At 55.6% G+C, this 18,574-nt stretch overlaps 1 protein-coding gene across 2 annotated transcripts in view; it reads left to right on the top strand.

Annotated features, from left to right (window-relative positions):
* The window catches only part of PEX14 (peroxisomal biogenesis factor 14), a 133,259-nt gene extending 115,656 nt beyond the window's left edge, over positions 1 to 17,603 (top strand). For both annotated transcript variants that reach the window (XM_081087047.1, XM_081087048.1), the window contains exons 5-9: positions 7,376 to 7,461; positions 10,085 to 10,187; positions 11,269 to 11,366; positions 14,357 to 14,448; positions 16,487 to 17,603. In XM_081087047.1, coding sequence (XP_080943173.1) covers positions 7,376 to 7,461; positions 10,085 to 10,187; positions 11,269 to 11,366; positions 14,357 to 14,448; positions 16,487 to 16,928 — 821 coding nt within the window. In that variant the 3' untranslated portion in view covers positions 16,929 to 17,603. The remainder of the gene's footprint in view (positions 1 to 7,375; positions 7,462 to 10,084; positions 10,188 to 11,268; positions 11,367 to 14,356; positions 14,449 to 16,486) is intronic.
* The last annotated feature ends 971 nt before the right edge of the window (positions 17,604 to 18,574 follow it).

Below are 18,574 nucleotides of genomic sequence, written 5' to 3'. Positions count from 1 at the left end.
GGTTGGCAAGTTTTTCTCATAGAAGTTTTATAGTGTTCACTTTTATGTTGAGATCTGTTTCATTCTGTTATTTCTGTGTGTGGTGTAAGGTGAAACTTAAGGTTTGTTTTCCCCTTTGCGGATATCCAGTTGTGCCAGCATTGAATTATTTGACACTTTAGTAAAAATTAGTTGTTTATATATACACTAGAGGCCCAGCGCACGAAATCGCGCGAGACCCAGACCCACCACGCCATGGGACCCCAGACTCCGCTGCACAGCCGCGGGCGCGGAACCCCAGACCCACCACACCGTGAGACCCATCAGTGCACCTCCGGGTGACCAGTCGTTTGGTTGTTATGGTGTTATGGCCACAGGCCTTTTATAATATAGATGGGTCTGGGTTAGATATTTTTTAAACAAAGCTTTTGAAGTATATTTTACATATCCTAAAACTCACCCATTTCAAGTGTATAATTCAGTGATTTTTAGAGCACTTTTATCCCCCAAATGGGATCCATTGTGCCCTCTTATTATTAACCTCACCTCCAGCCCTAGGCAGCCACTAATCTGTCTGCCGCTCTGACATTACCTGTTCTGGGCATTTCGAGTCAGTGGAATCGTACACTGTGCAATTCCTTGTGGCCCGCTGCTTTCCAAAGGAGCATATTTTTGAGTTTCATCCATGTGGTGGCCTGTAGCAGTGCTTCATTCCTTCTTGTTGCTGACGAGTATTCCACTGTACGGATGCACCACATCCCGTCTCTCAGTTCACCCGTCGATGGACATTTAGGTTGTCTCCAGTTTGGGCCAACTGCTGCTAAGGACGTTTGTGTGCCAGTCTTGTGTGGGTGTAAGTTTTCATTTCTCTTGAGTTGCTGGGTCATATGGCAGTTTTATATTTCTGGGTTCCTCTGAATTTTTTTTCCAGTCTAATCAGCTTTTTTGAAGTAGAATTTACATACAGTAAAAGTAATTGTTTTTAAGTATACAATTTGATGAATTGTACAGGTGAGTTCTTATATAACCAACACTACAATTACAATATAGAAAAATTTCCATCACCCCAGAAACTTTCTCTGTGCCCATTACATCAGTCCTCTCCCCACCTCCTAGTTCTTGTCAACCAGCAATCTACTCCCTATCACTAAAGTTCTGGCTTTTAGATAATATCATGTAAATAGAATAATATACTATGCAGTCTTTTTTGTGTGGTTTCTTTATTATCATACATAACATATATACATACAGGCCCAGGTAGTAAATATTTTAGGCTTTGTGAGCTACACATATTTCTATCACAACCTCCCTCCCCCCTACCCACAGTCCCTTGTATGGATATACCACAATTTATTTATCCAGTGACCAGGTTCCATTTTGGGGCTATTATGAGTAATGCTGCCATGAACATAAAGTCTTTGTATGCAGATATGCTTTCCTTTCTCTTAGATAAATACCTAGGAGTGGAATGCTTTGGTCATACCTTAGCTGTATGTTTAACTGTATAAGAAATTGTCAAACTATTTTCCAAAATGGTTGTACCATTTAACCTTTTCAGCGTTAATGTATGAGAGTTTCCGTTGCTCCACATCCTTGACAACACTTGGCATTCTCAGTTTTTTAGTTTAGCCATTCTAATGTGTATGTTATAGAATTTCATTGTGCTTTTAATTTGTATTTCTCTAATGACTGATGATGTCAAGCATATTTTCATGTGCTTTTTGGCCATTCATATAGCTTTTGTAAAGTGTCTCTTCCAATCTTTTGCCCATTTTTAAAATCACCTTATTTTTTTTTAAATTTTAATTTTGGTTAATCCTCACCTGAGGATTTTTCCCATTGATTTTTAGAGAGAGTGGAAGGAGGGAGAGACAGAGATAGAAACATCGATGTGAGAGAGACACATAGATTGGTTGCCTCCTGCATGTACTCCTACCGGGGCTAGGGATTAACTACAACCGAGGTATGCACCCTTAACCGGAATTGAACCCGTGACTCTTCAGTCAGAGGTCCAACACTCCATCCACTGAGCCAAACTGCTGGTTAGGGCACCGTGTGTGTGTGTGTGTGTGTGTGTGTGTGTGTGTGTGTGTGTTAATGAATTGTAACAATTCTTTATTACTAAAGGCCTGATGCACGAGTTCATGCACGTGTGGGGTCCAGCTGGGGCCCGGTCGAAGGGCCGCAGAAGGTGGGCTGGCAGCCCTGCCCATGATCAGGGTGGGGAGGCTGATGAGGGGCTGGGCCAGCCTGGGGGAGGGGCCACGGGAGGTTGGCCATGTGTCCCTACCCCCATCAAGTCATAGCGACCAGTCATACCTGTCATTCCGGTCATTCGGGTCGCTTGGTTTTTATAGATAGATAGATAGATGGTTATAAGTCTTTTATCAAATACTAGAGGCCTGATGCACAAAATTCGTGCAAGGGGCTGGGCCTCGCAGCCCCGGCTTCATCTGGAAGGTCGTTTGGCGGTCCTGTCTAATTAGCATATTATGCTTTTATTGTTATAGATATATTTTGCAGATATTTTCTTCCAGTCTATATGTTGTCTTTTCATTTTCTGGATAGTTCCTTTTGAAAAGCAAAAGTTTAAAATTTGGATTAAGTTCAATATATCAGTTTTTTTCCTTTTATGATTTATACTTTTTGTATCTTAAGATTCTTTGCCTGCCCTGAGGTTGCAAATATCGTTTTCTGTTTCCTTACAGAAGCTTTATAGTTCTTGCTTTTTTGTCTAGGTGTGTGATCCACTTGGAGTAATTTTTGTGAACGGTGTAAGGTGAGGGTTGAGGTCCATTTTCCCTCTGTTGATTTCCAAATGTCTCAGCACAAACCTTGATCTCTTTGTAAAAAAACAGTTGACCATATAAGCACGGGTCTATTTCTGGACTCCTCTGAGTTCATACAGTTTAATTAGGGCTCATATTTTTAATCTGTGAGTGAGGATATAGATATGCCTCAGTGTCCTTCCTGCCTGCAGATGACTCTGCTGATAGCACTGCAGCTCCTGGGAAGGGGAAGATCGCCTTTCGCAGGATGTCCGTGTGAAGAGGCCTTGGGTGTGCAGACGCCACTGCCGTGGGCCGATGCCATGCCTCTGCCCCACCAGCCGCCCAGGTGCTTCTGCTCAGGGCAGAGCTGCAGGTGCTGGTTGCTGCGCTGGGTTGGGGTGTCTCTGACCGCCACCAGCGTCCCCAGCTCAGCCTGCAGGACCATGCAGCTGGTCCCTGTCGCTCCGTGCATTCAGCCAGCAGCCGCTGCGAGGAGCGCTGGCCTGGTGGACGGGCCTTAGCCTGGGGCCTCACTGTGGACGAGGCTTTTTCAGTGAATGTGCAGGGCGGCTTGCGAGCCGAGCTGAGGGGGTGATCTGAGAAGCTGGCTGCACCGCCACCAGGAGTCGTGGCTCCAGCCTCGATGAGTGTGGCGGGACCAGCTGGGCTGGCCGGCTTCTGCCGCTGTCTTGCCCTCCCCGTTGTCAGCTGTCACGCTGATGCCGAGGCCTCAGCACGAGGAACCTGTGGCAGTTTCAGCCCCGTATCGATGAATCTTGACTGGTTTGCGGTGTCAGTGAGCCCCTGCCCCAGATGCCAGTTGTGTGGGATGAGGTTGCTGCCACCGTGGCCTGTCTCACCGTCCTTCCCGGGACACCGGTGATGTGGTGTGTTGGCGAAGCGCCGTGCCACTCGGCTAGTCCGCTAGTCCGGCTTGTGGAGAAGTGCTCTGGAGCGTTTGAATTGGTGACAGTCAAAGTGGCACTGCTCCGGGCTCTTCAAATCCAGCTGAGCCTGCCTCCGTCAGCTGTCTGTGCTTCATGGGAGGGGAAGCGCGTCTTTGGGAGTCATCTGGTTGGTGGTGGAGCCAGGGCCTGACCTCGTGCTCCTTGCCCCATTGTTCGGAGGCATCTGCTCCCAGACTGGGGGCTCGGAGCTCCCAAACAGCTCAGTTCATGTCCCTCATTTTCATGCTAGAGCTGAAGCGTGGCCCTGTTTCCACCTTGACTATGATTCTGGACATTCGGGGAGCATGGTGACAGAGAGGCTCTTGTAGCCCCCAAACCCTCCCAGGCGCCCTGCTCTCACTCCTGCACGGAGCCTGCACCGGCCGGACAGCGTTGGCCCCGGTGGGCGTGGGGAGGGCTCCAGGTGGTCGTAGCGGGTTGGCCGGGTGGGTCACACCGCTGCCTTCTCTGCAGCCCTTTGGGAAGGCACGCAGGGGGTGAGGGTGATCTCCGACTTGGCTTTCCTCTGCTTTCATTTTGCCACAAGACAGAATTGTATCACCCATCTCCAGAACGAGTAAAGTGGCATTTCAGCTTCTTGTCTTTATAGACTCTCTGAACTTTAGGAAAGATCATTCTAGTCCCTTTTCATTAATAATGAAAACCAGGGGGCAATAAAATGTTCTTAACGTGAGCATGGCAGGAACAAGGCGCCGTGCGGCGTGAGGGTGCGGCTGGCAGGGAGCCACAGGTGTGCGTGGTGCGCGAGGAGGTCAGAGCTCTGGAAGGGTGGGAGCGGCTGTAGGAAGGAGAGGCCCCGGTTCTCGGACCCTGAGCTGCAGCCTCTTTTCCACCTTGTTACCTCCAGTACCCGGGTGGGAGGGAGAGGAAGGAAGAAAGTGGGGGGGGGGGGGGAGAAAGGGAGAGAGAGAGAGAGAGAGAGAGAGAGAGAGAGAGAGAGAGAGAGAGCCATCGATGTGAGAGAGAAACATCAATTGGTTGTCTCCCACAGGTGCCCTGAGCATGGGTCAGACTCATAATGTGGTGTGTGCTCTGACCTGGAGTTGAACCTGCCACCTTGTGGCTCACAGAACGACGCTCCAACCCACGAGCCCCATGGCCAAGGCCAGAGGCCGTTTTGAAGATGCTTTCTCTGGGGACTTTGGCTGCACAGACAGATGTCTGGGACTCTCCTGAGGAGTGGACAGGTTGCTCAATATCTTCACTTTTTCCTTCTAAAAATGGACTTGCCCTAGATGTGGGATTTTGCAACGAGGCAGTCCTAGCAGAGGAGGTCAGGAATGAGACCAAAGGGCAGCAGGCCTGGGACAGAAAGCCTCCGGGCTCGATCTCACCAGCAGGTGTTACTTCTCTCCTTAGCTTCTTGTTGGACGGGATGTCACTATAGGTGAGAGCCGAGAAGGCTAAGAGCCGTGAGTGTCGCCGCACAGCCTGGGAAGGGAGTGGAAGTCCTGGCTCTGTGATCCAGACCCCAGCACCATAGAAGGCTAGACTGGTGGATTCATATACATATGAAAAACACCTGCTGCCACAAACACCAGAAGCACAGTCAAAAGAAAAAACACAAAAAGGTGGTTGCAACTCCTGTCATAGGCAGGGCTCATTCCCAGCTCTATAAAACGTTTCTGTGAATTGATAGAGAAATGGAGTAGAGCCTGGCCGGTGTGGCTCAGTGGTTAAGTGCTGACCTGTGAACCAGGAAGTCACGGTTCAATTCCGGTCAGGGCATATGCTTGGGTTGCAGGCGCTCGATCCCTGGTGGGGGATGTGCAGGAGGCAGCTTGTCAATGATTCTCTCATCATTGATGTTTCTCTCTTCCTCTCGGAAATCAATCAAAAATAAATAAATAAATAAATGAAAAGAAATGGAGTAGAAAAGCATGGAACGAGTAGAGTACACTGACAGGGAAATGCCGATGAAAGGACACTCTGTCCTCGGTCCTAACAGGGCCATGCAGGTGAAAACGGAAGTATGGCTTTCCCGCTCCTCTGCTGGCCGAAATCTCCAAGTGTGCTGAGCCCACTGTCAAGAAGCCATGGGGGAGCAGGCGCGTGGATGGGGCTGGGTGTCCCGCAGAGTTGCAGGTGCCTGTACCTCTGCCGCAGCCTCCCGGATGTCCACGGCTACAGATGTGCTTGTACACGTATGCGTGGTGAGGTGTGAACACGCTTGCCGGTGGCGGGCAGCATGGCGGGAAGTCGTGAAGGACCGGAATCGCCTAAGCGTCCATCGGAAGAGAACTGATTAGATAGAGTATTGAGCAGCCGTAGAAAAGAAAGAGGATGAGAAATCGGGAAAGAGAGAAGGGAAAGAATACATGTCTGTGTTGCCTTACATGTGCATAAAAATTCTCCGGCCAGATGAACAGGACGCGATCAGCAGCGGCTGGTGGGGGAGCCTGTTGAGTAGACAGACTGCTGCCTCATGCTTAGACCATACGTGTGTGCTACCTGTTCGAAAGCTAAAACCAAAGAGGGAGTCCAGCTGCGGGGAGGCCACCTGTCGATTACATTTTGTGCAGGAGACTTCGGGCCTGGGCCACGCTGGAATCCATAGGCCAGGCGGGCAGGCGGGCGGGCGGGCGGGCGGGCGGGCGGAGGGGGAAACACCGAGGAGGGTGTGGCGGTCAAAGAGAGACTCAGGGAGGAGGGAGCCTCTCCCTCACCGCCCCCCCCCCGCCCCCCCGCCCCGCGGCATCTTGGATGTGCACTTAGGCACATCTCAGTGTGTTTATGGCAGCCTCGCGGGGTCCTTCCTGCCTTGCGAGTGGACGCCGTGCCCCCCAGATGGCTGCATGTCAGCAGCCCCTTCTCCCCGTGTGCCCACATCCTTTCCCACTCCTCCCACCAGCCCACCCTCTGCTGCTCCCCAGGCTTCCTGGTCCCTCTGTTCGTGGGCTCTCTCCGCCAGGATAGCCCTCCCCCCTTGGTCAGGCCCAGATGCTCCCCATCCGCACTGGCCACCTTTTGTTCTTTGAGCATAGGTCAGCTGCTACCTTTGTAGTTGCTCGTGCCCTGCCTGGACCCCATTTTCCCCTGGAACCTGAAGGTCTCAGCGCAGGCCTCCAGAACCTGCGAGGACCCCGACGCCTCCCTGCCACCCCCACTCCCATCTCCCTGTCTGGCCTCTGCATCTCTGGAGTGAGCTCATTCCGTCATCTGTAGGTGCTTCCTCTTCGCCGGATCAGTGGGAGAGCAGGGCGAGACTGGGCAGAGACTCATCACCACCGCCCGGCCCGTGCCCCCACACTGTCAGGCACACAGTCTCCCCCGCCCCTCAGCTTAGCCCTGTCTGAGGCAGGGCATGTGCATGTGCACTTAGGCACATCTCAGTGTGTTTATGGCAGCCTCGCGGGCCTTCCTGCCTTGCGAGTGGACGCCGTGCCCTCGGTCTTCAGTTCGCCTCTGCACCTGACTCTCCGGCCGGGACGTAGCTCACTGTAGGCACCACGCAGCAGGTGCGCCCTGAGGCAGCTGGTCCTGAGGGCCTGGGAAGAGGAGGGAGCCGCGGCCGGCCCGTGTCCCTGGCATCACACTGTCTCCCGCAGCAGAGTCGCCGGTCCTTTGAGATGAGGACACTGAGCACTTAGCTCTCCCCGGCCGCGGGGAAGGACGCATGTACCCCTTCTCCTGACACGCCTTCTCTCCCAACCGTAGGCCCTGTGGGTTCCCGATGGAGAGATTACAGTGCCTTGGCTGTCATCATGGCGGGCATCGCATTCGGCTTTCACCAGCTCTACAAGGTAGGTCCTCCCTTCCATGGCCCCTTGGCGTTCAGCCCCGTTCTCCCGTCTCCCGAGCTTCTCCTGCAGTGCCGAGGCAGGAGCAGGGCTGTGTACAGAGGCAGCATGTCCCCGCGAACACACTCTCTGGAGGTTCAAGTGCAGGTCCTGCTCCACCCGGACGGGTATGCTTGGCAGGTTCAGACCCCCTCATCCACTAGCCTTGGCATCTCTCCCAGGAGACTGTGCTTACAACAGTGCCCGGCGTTTGCGGAGCAGCCCTCCATCTGAGAGGCAGTGACAGGTGGTTGAGAGCTGGACAGTGGAGCCCAGCTGCCTGTGCTGCATCCCGGCTCTGCCATGTGATAGCTGTGTGACCACAGGCTCAGGGGTCTCATCTGTAAAATGGGGACATAGAACCTACCTCACAGTTGTGAAGCTCAAAGGTGCTGCTTTGGGGAGTGCGGTGGCCTGGCACATAGGAAGTGTGTGCCATTTTTTCTACCTTGGTATTTAAAACCAGCTTTGAGCATCTCAGCATATCATATTAGGGATCTACCCTTCGTCTCCTATATATTATGTTGGTATCCATGTAAATCTAGGATTTCTCCAGACTCCATAGTCAGCCCTCCGGCTCCAGAGGTCATTGCTAACAGCAGGGCCGCAGGCGTGAGTGAGCATTCCCCGCCTTGATAGCAGGTACCAGGCACTAACTGATGGGAAGCACAGAGTCTCTTCTAGAAGATGCAGAGCCAGGGTGGGCCCCCAGAGACAGAGGTAAACCATGGCGGAGGACTTGCTCCCTCCTGGTCCTGGAGAGAAGTTCCTTCCTTTCCAGGCCACCTGCTCCTCCCACCACGTAACTTTTAGCATGTGAGCCATGCTTCAGCATTGCACTCTGGATTCTTAATTTTTGACTTAGTAGCTAATGACAGAGTTGTAGCAGCATACATTTTTTTTCGGTGTAGCATCTGTTCTTGGAGTTGGAAATTTCCATGCCAGAAATTTGGAAGCAAACTGTTTTGTGTCCTGGGATAGTCGTGTGACACCCCCCACCCCCAGCCCGCGGACCCAATGCCTCCCCTTCTCCTGCGCGGGAAGCTGCTTTCCCATCACTGTGTGCAGTCACCGGAAGGCAGGGCCTCCCTGGACGTCCAGGCTGCGCTCAGCACCGACCGCCGGGCCCTGGGAGGCTGGGATGTGGGCCCGGGCAGCAGGGTCAGTTCTCTGCGTAAAAAAGGAAAGAGACGTGGGAAAATCAGTCACAGTGGTGACAGGAGAGTTTCTACAACACCTGCTAATAGTTTCTTTAAATTAAACAAGGAGAGGTTTATAAATACCTACAGGTTTAGGCTGGGGTAGTTAGTGTACTAGTATGTGTGCCTTCCCCTGGCATTTCTGATCTCAGAAATGGAACTTGTAATTTGTTACACGTATGAGAACTTCTTGACTTTCGTATTAGGAAATCTTCACCCTGGAGCTGCGGCTACACAGCGAGTTTCGCTCGGTTGCAGGCAGTAACTCCCGTGGTTGAAAGCACTTTGCAGAATAGAGTGCTGTGCGCCACTAAATCACCCCTCCACTCGGGAGCCGCCCTCGGAGCGCGTCCCCGCGGCCTGTGAGAGGCCCCTGCCTCCCAGCCAGACCCTTAATGGGCAAGTTGCTGTTTGTTGTCCAATCGGGGGCCCAAGTGGAGTGAGAACCAACCTTCTCCTTGGTCCCGCCAGCCAGTTCCCACACCCACCAGCGGCTAACCAGGCTGCTCTGAGTGGTGGTGGCAGCCTCAGCTCTGCACTGGCAGGCGCCAGGCCCTGAGCTCTTGGACTTCAGAGCGCATGTCCTTTCATCAGCTCTCCCAAGCGGCACCGCTGCCCACCTGCCTTCTTCCTGAACGTCCCACAACCTCTGTTTCCCCATTCGGGGGCCCCTGCTTGGTGGCCCTTTTGCCCAGGGCCACTTTCTTCAGTTTTTGCCCCTTCCTCGCCCTTCTGCCCCTGGGTCTCAGTTCTGGGGGAATCCGATGCATCTGACTCGGAGCTGAAGGAAGTGTGTTCTGAGGACTCAAGGCTCAGTTTAGAGAAAGACCAAAGTGAGCTCTCCCGACGGCCGTGGAACATCCGTGTCTCATCCCTGGTAAAAGCACCAAGGCCCCAGAACCTGCTGGGGGTTCTCATCTAGTTCCTCAATTTTTTACTTTTACTCGTTAGTTTCTGAATGGACAGTTCACGCACATGGTTCGGACTTTTAGAGGTTCAGAAAAGTGTGAGAAGGTTCTCCCCACTCCTGGAGGTCACATGTTATATTGTTATCTGACAGCTTTTACAGTACAGTTTACATATTTTTGTTACAGAGAGAGTTTATATAACACCATTAAGAAACCTACATAAAAGAACCAAAAAAGTGTTTCATAAGAATAAATCAAATGGATTTACTCGTCCCTGTTCCCTGGTCCTCGGCCTTATTCAGACAGGATTTTTACCTGGTTGGAATGAACCACAGCCTCGTAGCTTTCGGATGCCTCCTTCATTGATGGTGTTTGCTTAGAGAGTTTCCACAACCTGGGCGTGACAGGAAGCAGGCTGGTCTGCAGAATGAGAGATTGGTGGACAATAACCCAAATATGCACCCCTCCTGCCTCTTATAGAAATACCTGCTCCCCCTCATCATGGGCGGACGAGAGGACAGGAAGCAACTGGAGAGGATGGAGGCGAGTCTCTCGGAGCTGAGTGGCAGCGTGGCACAGACAGGTAAAGATTAATGACTCCATCAAGTCACCCCTCAAAGCTCCCTGAGCAGCCCCTTCTCTGCCCCTCCCTCTCCCCTCCGTCTCCACTTTATGTGGTGACTTCATTTATCTGCTCTGAGAATCTGTTCACATTTGCAAATGAAGCCGCCGTCATTTCGGTTTAATTTGAAATTGCTTGTTTACTGTCGGCACGGCCTCAATTAATTATGTTTTTACGGAAAGGCTCCCAACCTCAGAATATTAATAAGGGGAATAAAATGACAGCCTTTCTAAGGGCTGTAAAGTTCATTTTTAATTTCTGCTTCTATGAGGTTTTCAGGGGGGTTTTCAGCGATTTTCCCCCTTCCCTCTAAGAATCCGACGCAGGGTCAAGAGAGGCTGTAATTACTGCGGCTCCCGGGACCCCAGCCACCTCCTCTGTCATCGACTCCACGGGGCTCGCGTTTGTCACCTGGTGCCCCGATGATGGTCCAGATTAGCTGGGACCTGTCGCGCCAGAGGTGGCTTTTCTCCTTGATAAACTTGTTTACTAGGTGCAGGCCCTGAATCTAAACACTCGGGCAAGGGCGGGAGCCGCTGTCCCAGGCAGGCCTCAGAATCCTGCCGCGAGGTGGCCCCAGGCCCTGGCGAGGCCGCAGGACTGGGAGCTCTGCACCGCAGGGTTGGGTGGGGAGGGGAGGAGCAGCAGGGCATGGGGGTCGGCAGTTTGCAACCATCCTGGAGGGTGTGGAACCTGAGGTCCGTCTCCGGGACTGGACACTGCTGTGGTGCCGCAAGGACACGCCGAGGCCGGGGTGTGGGCATTACCGAAGCCGAGAGCCGGGCAATCAGCAGCCGGTGTGATTAGAGGGGAGAGGTTGGATGGATATATGTTGACCATGGACAGCGACACAGTGGGCAGAGGAAGTAGAGAGACTGCAGGTAGATGCAGTGCAGGTGGATTGCCCAGAGCTCAGGTAAATGATGTGGCTGGGTGTCTGCAGTTCATTTAGAGGCTGCAGCTTTAGGTGTGTGAACATGTCACTAGAAGAAGGAGAATCCGTTTATGTCATTTAACAGACGCCACTGCTCTTCTCTCCCAGTGACTCAGCTACAGGTGACCTTAGCCTCCGTCCAGGAGCTGCTCATTCAACAGCAGCAGAAGGTGCAGGAGCTCGCCCACGAACTGGCCACAGCCAAGGTACTGGTCCCTGACCCTGGTCCCCCAGGTGTGCCCTGTCCCGCTCTTCACTCTAGTCCTTTCTGCCAGCTCGCCGCCTCTGTGGGGTCTGACTTGGTCTTTTCTCACACTGACTGCACGAGGGGCCCACACTGCCCTTGTGGAGGAAAGAGGCGTTCAGCTCGGAGGCTGTCCTTTCTGTCTCCCTGGCACCTCCCCGGGAGCCAGGAGGAGCTGCTCTCTGCCCAGGGCCTCCCGTGGTCGCACATGTAGACACAGAACAGTCTCCACTTGCATGTGAGGTCACAGATCACAGTTGCCAAGAGGCACTGGGCTAAACTCTGTGGTCATGCCCAAGTTCTCGAAGCCCAGCGCTCAGGGCAAGGCAACCCCAAAGGGATGTAGCACCAACTGGAATTGACTGGGGCAGTTTCCACATCTCACTCCAAAATCTGAAGCTGTCTTAGTAATATCAGAACTCAGATCAGACTGCCTGGGTTAAAACCCTCCCTGCCACCTGCCAGCTGTGCCACCACAGGCAAGGGTCTTAGTTTCCTCATCTGTAAAATGGAGCTGTAGTGGCACCTCCTTGATTGGCATGCTTAGAACAGGGCTGGCTAGAGCCAGCTCCAGGGTGTCAGGCTTCTGGCCTGGGGTCTGTGGGCAAGTGACAAGCTCATCCCCGAGGTATTGTCCTGGACTGGCGGGGCCCCGGAGACAGTGGCCCAGTGGCTGCTTTCTGGCTGCTTCCACCCCCGGGGCTGTAAGGATCCCACTCTGAGGGCTCTCCCAGGGGGCCCACCCCAGTGCAAATCTCCCGCATTTGTAAAAACCCAGCAAAATGGGCATCTTCCCATTTCCCATGGAATCTGAGAATCCCCTCCTCAGATACCCCCACATAGAGGGGCTGCCTGTACTTCCTCCTCAGGTGGCGGGCGCCGTTGCCGGGTGGCCACCTCCAGCCACCGTGTGTGCCCCAGGGGCAGGTGGCCCATAAAGCACCCAGAAGGCCGGTTACGACCCCGCCCCGCGATCCTCTATCATCTTTCGGAGCGGTGGCCTGCCCGTGGCCAGAAGCCATTCCGGAAATTGGAAAACTGTTTCAGACCTTAACCATTAAGATTAAGACCACATGTTGCATTTTAAGAGGGGGAAGGCCAGGATGGCGCTTAGTGGTTGAGAGCCGCCTAAGTTTTTTGTGCTTGTTTTTCTGATGGCCCCCCACGTGCCCCCGGCCCTTCCCATCCATTCTCTCCTGGACGGAAGCGGGGCTCCTTGGTTTGGTGCCTAAACCATATGTGTGAAGACTGGTTACCCCATAAACCAAGGACTCAGAGCTGTGTTTTCTCAGCTGTAATATAAGTTTTTATATCTGGCTTCCAAGCTCCTGCAGCACTGTAAAAAATTAAAAAGAAGAGCATTAAGTAATTAAAAAACCTACATAAAACTGGAGGCTGGGACTTTTCTACAACTGTTTTTAAAGAGACTGGCTAAAAAGCCCCAGATGTCAGGTTTTATTTCTAAATCCTGGCATCTGGCACCACATGCGTTTGGAAATCTGAGTCCTTTGCAGGCCAGTGAGTGGAAATTGCTCCCTTGTTAATGGGCTGCTATAGTTTCAAGGCTTCAGAGAAGCCAGAACAGTGGCTCCGGGTCTGTGCTGTCTGGTGGTCTGGAGCGGGGCCCCCAGGGAGCGTGTGTGGGGAGGTGGGCGTTTGCATGTGCTTGCTCTCAGACTGCCGGCTTTTCCTCCCCAGCCCTGTGGCCCTCTGAGCCTTCTCCCCGCAAAGGTGTGCTGGGTGGCGAGCCCCACCCCACGTCAGAGGCCCAGGCCCCCTCCCTCTGCCAGCCTGGGGCCCCATGTCCTCCTGACCTTACGCTGGGGTTTTCTGTGTCAGGCCAGGGAGGCATTGTCAGGGAAGCAGGGGCCTCGCACGAGTCATCTGTGCCCTTGCAGCCACCTCGGGTGGCCTGTAGCCCGGGTGAGGCAGGCCCACACACCTGAGGCCACCACCTGGAATGGGCCCATAAACACTTCACAGGCAGCTTGGCCACTGGCAGCGCCTCTGGGGGGACCGTGATTTCCTCCTCCATCCATCCCAGCCAGATTTGCGGGAGAAGACGGGCCTCTGAGGTTTATATGGCAACAGCCTCCGAGGGAAAGTGTTCGGGGAAGGATGCTGTTTGTCAGAGGGCACCGTGGCTGTTCCCTCCCTGGCCCTCCTGGGGGAGGGAAGCGACGTGCCGACCTAGGACGGCTGCTTTCTCTTTGCTGAGCCTTCAGTCACCTCCGAACAGCGGCTGGGGATGGGTGGCCTGGTTGCGCTGACTGTGAGGTGCAGTGCAGGGTCTGGCCTTCCTGAGCCCGGGCCACAGGGCTCTGAGCCACGCGGGGAAGTGCACCCTGGGTGCAGCCTGTCTGCTGGGCTGACCCTCGGAGACGGCTCTGGGTACCCGTCTCTGGTACCTGCGGGGGCAGGTGGCTGCCTGTCTCAGCCCCCAGTTCTCTTCTGTGTGTGGTGTGGCTGTCTGCAGGGAGGGGGACTTAGGTGGAGGGCGTCGTTGGTGTAGAGGTGGATATTTATTTTATTAGTTTTGTTTTAATGGAACATTTCAAACACACACAATGGAGGCACCGCACAGCTACCCACAGGGCCGGTCCTGCCTCAGCTCTGCCCGCACCCCCACCCCAGACAGCTTCTCCAGTCACAGTGCAAACCCTTTGGCTTGTATCCCTGAATGACACAGGCTCTCTTGTCGTTGTGCCATTCTATTTTATAGCCATTTCTACACCTGAACACGTACGTCATGATTCCTTAGTGTTGTCATTAAGCAGAGACACCCAGGCAGGCAGCGCCCTGAATGAGCAGCGGCTGAACCTTCCGAGGCGGGTGCCCTGGGTATGCCCGGGGTCCCCCAGGCCCCGCCCTGCCCACCACCCCCACCACCTAGCTCCACAGGTAGGAGGGGGGTGCACCCTGATCCTTGTTCCCCCGTGTTTTGACCTTCAGGCCACCACCTCCACCAACTGGATCCTGGAGTCCCAGAACATCAATGAACTCAAGTCGGAAATTAACTCCTTGAAAGGGCTTCTTCTGAATCGGTAGGAGTGAGAAGGCAGGGCTTGTGCTCTGCGCTCAGCCTGGGGCTGGGGAGGGGACTCTCCTGGACTAGCTGCTGGGAGGGGGTGCGTCGCCCCAGGGGCCCTGACTGTGCTGTGTGGTTCAGGCAGTGAGTTGGGATCTTTCGAGCCTCACTTTCCGTCCCCAGTAGGCCCCTTCCACCCTCTCGACAGTCCGCGTGCCCACAAGAGTTTTGAAATACACGTTCCTCGGCCCTTTCAGACCTGGTCCGGGAAAGCAGGGCCTTGGGCAGAGGAGAGCGTCCATCCCTTGGACAGGCCAGCTCCTCTACCCCGAGTCCAGCAGGTCCTGAGAAGGTCCCCACAGCAGGTCGGATCCTTAGTTTGAAGGGTCCTACGGTTCAAGGCAGGGCAGAGGCACGCCTGCCTCCCCACCCCCAGCGGTGGTCTCCCGCTGCAGGAATGGCACCTCTGAGCCCGCCCAGGGGACATGCTAGGAAGAGGAAGGGAGAGAAACATGGGTGTGAGAGAGAAGCATCCATCGGGTGCCTTCCGTACGCGGCCCGACGGGATTGAACCTGCAAACCAGGTGTGTGTCCTGAGACTCAAACCGGCAACTGTTGGTGCACAGGGCAGCACTCAACCAACTGAGCCACTCTGGCTGGTCAGGGACTATCTGCTTTTTTTTTCCCCCATATTTTTATTGATTTTAGAGAAAGAAGGGGTCAGGGAGAGAGAGAAACATCAATGAGAGAGAAATGTCATGGATCAGCTTTCTCCTGCATGTCCCCTGCTGGGGATTGAGTGCAATTGGGGCATGTGCCCTGACTGGAACCGGTGACCTCCTGGTGCATGGGTTGATGCTCAACCACTGAGCCACACCAGCCGGGGCAGGGACCGTCTGGTGTTAAAAGTAAAAGGCCTGTGTCCTGGGACACAGGTTGGTTGGCCACCTGATCTGCGGGCTCACATTCCTCTGCAGGCTCAGGGTTTGGTGGGGCTGTGTGAGGCAGTACGAAGCACAAGCTGGCCCTTAACTCAGGGCCAAGAATGGGGCCCCAAACGGAGGACCCAGCTCTCCAAGCTGTCTCCTTCCAGGCCTTCTCTGAAGAAAAGAACTGGCCTTGAGAGAGGGGTGACTGGCTGAGCTTGGGAGTTGTCGTTAGGGAAACCTCTGTGTTTCTGAACCTGGGAGACAGGAGCCCTCCAGGCCTGGGGACAGAGAGCAGGTGTTGGCTGATGTTGGAGACAAGAAAACTGCCAATTGAATGTCTCCTTGGCATCCATGACGCTGATGACCGCCCTGGCCTTGGCGTGTGCTCTCCCCGGGGGGTCTGAGGAGGAAGAGCTGCCCTGCCCGGTGCTGGGCGCTGGGCAGCCAGGAGGCTCAGGCACACAGGCGGCCACTGTCCTAGAGCTGGATTCCCAAGCTGTTGCCAAGAGGACCTGACCTCCCAGGTCCCTCCCAGGCTTGGCTTTGGTCTGGGCTGGCTGCTGGCATGGTGCCCAGGGCGGGGAACTGGGTAGGGAGTGATTTCCCTGCCCACTGTTGAGCCCAGAGGTTTTCTAAGAAAGTGCCTCAGGGCCTCCCTTCTGGTTCTGATGTGTTGGACCCGGAGCAGTGTGCCCCCCTCCTCCCCCACCCTGTGCAGAGCTGTAGGCACGTTAAGAGTCCGAGGCCCAGGTGTTTGGGGATCCGCCCCCCGTCACCTTCTCCCTCTCCTGGGGCTGGAGACGGGGATGATGTCAGGACCAGGAGGGAACAGGCTCCAGGGATTGGCAGGCCCCTGGGGGGGGGGGGGTGTCCAGCTGTGAGGAGGGCCCAGGAGGCCCCCGAGTGGGCAGGGCGCTCTGTGGGCAGCCCAGGCATCTCTGGCTTCCGTCTCAGCTGCTCCAGCCTCCAGAGGCCGTGGATTCAAGCGGAGGGAGGGAGGGAGGGTGGCTGCCCAGCTCGTTTCTGTCCCCTGCACAGTGGCACTGTGGCCGCGCCTTGGGATTGGGGGTGGGGGGAGCCCCAGGATGTGGTCATGACCCTGCTCTCTCCTCCCTCTACCGCCAGGAGGCAGTTCCCACCCTCCCCGTCAGCCCCGAAGATCCCCTCCTGGCAGATCCCAGTCAAGTCCACGTCGCCCTCCAGCCCGGCCGCCGTGAACCACCACAGCAGCAGCGACATCTCGCCCGTCAGCAACGAGTCCACGGCGTCCTCGCCCGTGAAGGAGGGCCACAGCCCCGAGGGCTCCACGGCCACCTACCACCTGCTGGGCGCCCAGGAGGAGGGCGAGGGGGTGGTGGACGTCAAGGGCCAGGTGAGGATGGAGGTGCAGGGCGAGGAGGAGAAGAGGGAGGACGAGGAGGACGAGGAGGATGAGGACGTGAGCCACGTGGACGAGGAGGACTGCCTGGAGGTCCAGAGGGAGGACCGCCGGGGCGGGGACGGGCAGATCAATGAGCAGGTGGAGCGGCGGCCGGAGGGCGCCAGCAACGAGAGCGAGCGGGACTAGGCCGCGGTGTCCCTCACGAGGTGGCCGGGCCTGGCCCCTCCGGTGGCTCAGGGAGGCGCTTTGAGCCAGGTGGGGGCACGGGGCCTGGGCAGTGTGAGGCCGGCACCCCTGGCTCCCGTGCACACCTGACCCTGCGCGGGCTGCACTCTGTCCACCCAGCCTCACCTGTGCTTCCTCAGCTCCGCCCCACAGACGGCCACGACCTGTTCTCCTGTCAGGCCGAGGGCCCCGCCCGGGCTCCTGGACCCATGGCTTGTCCAGGCTGTGTCTGCTGAGCGTCTTAGCTGACCTAACACCGTGCATGACAAGAGGTAGCTGCTACCTGACTGCTGGCCCTCAGGGGGCAGCAGCGTGACCCTGTCTGCTGGCCGCCCCCTCCCTGCCCTGGCTCCTCCCTTCGTTTCATGCTGTGGGGGCAGGGGCTCTGGCCAGCGCCTTCCGGGCCGCCTGTCCCAGCCCCACTGTGCCCTGTCGTCCTCCCAAACCAGTGAAATCACACGGCACATGTGACTGTCCCTGCTTCGTGGCGAGGTGTGGCTGCCCCTCTCATAGGAGCCAGGCGTCAGGGCCTTCCTGTCTGTCCTTCGGTCCAGAACACGTTCATTTGTGCGATCAGGTATAGGTTCAGAACATGAGATGCGACTGTACATAATTGTAATAAATGAGTTGCCACTATTTAATTCCTGCCTGTGGCTCCCTGTCTGCTCCCCGCCCAGTTCCTGGGGGTCTTGGCTGAGGCTGGGCCAGGTGAGCCCAGGGAGGACCCGTAGGGGAGGGGGCAACGTGGGTGGCCGAGCCCGGAGCCTGGAGGGGTTCATCCTCGGCCGCCTGTCGAGGGCGACACTGCTCGGGAGGAGAGCGCCGCTGCTGTATATAGACCTGCTGTGCGGGCGAGGAGCTTCCTTCCTTAAATGGATGCATGTGCTCCCAGGAGCGTGTCTCGCTCTTCCTCCCCCGGCTCCTCTCCCTCTCGCCCTCCCCTTCCCTGTAACCTTCGCGCAGCATTCACTGAACCCAGGGAAACCTGCACCAGCTCCTTCCAGGGAGTGCTCTGTGCCCTGCAGCCGCCCGGGCCTGGGGCCGGAAGCCTGTGCAGACACAGGCTTTGGAGACGGCCGGGACCTCCAGGTGAGCCCCTCAGTGGCCTCCTGACTCGCTGGCTGCACCACCGGCCCCGCAGCCCTGGCGAGGGAGGAGGAAGCTGAGGGCCGAGGGCCGAGTGACTCAGTGTTAGGGCTGTTTTGTCTCAGAAACATTGCACCTCCTGCCTAGGCCCCTTTCTAGGGCTCCGGGCCCAACCCCCTCCCCTGGCAGCAAACCCCTTCCTCAGGCCCAGGGGCCACCATGGAGGTGTCGGGCCATGGCGACATGGGCTCTCCCTGACCTGAGTGTCCATCCGCTGGCCTGCTTCCTCAGGTATTATCTTCACTAAATAAATAAATAAATAAATAAATAAATACACACACACACACACACACACACACACTTCAGAGAGGAAGAGAGGGGCATGAAAACATCAATGATGAGAGCAAATCATTGATTGGCTGCCTCCTGCAGCCCTCCTAGTGGGGATCGAGCCCGCAACCTGGGCATGTGCCCTGACCAGGAATCAAACCGTGACCTCCTGGTTCACAGGTTGATGCTCA

Source organism: Myotis nattereri (assembly GCF_964212035.1).
Source record: "Myotis nattereri genome assembly, chromosome: 3".
NCBI classification, from domain to species: Eukaryota; Metazoa; Chordata; class Mammalia; order Chiroptera; family Vespertilionidae; genus Myotis; species Myotis nattereri.
Note: the sequence above shows the minus strand (reverse complement) of the source record. Positions and strands in the feature narration are given on the sequence as shown.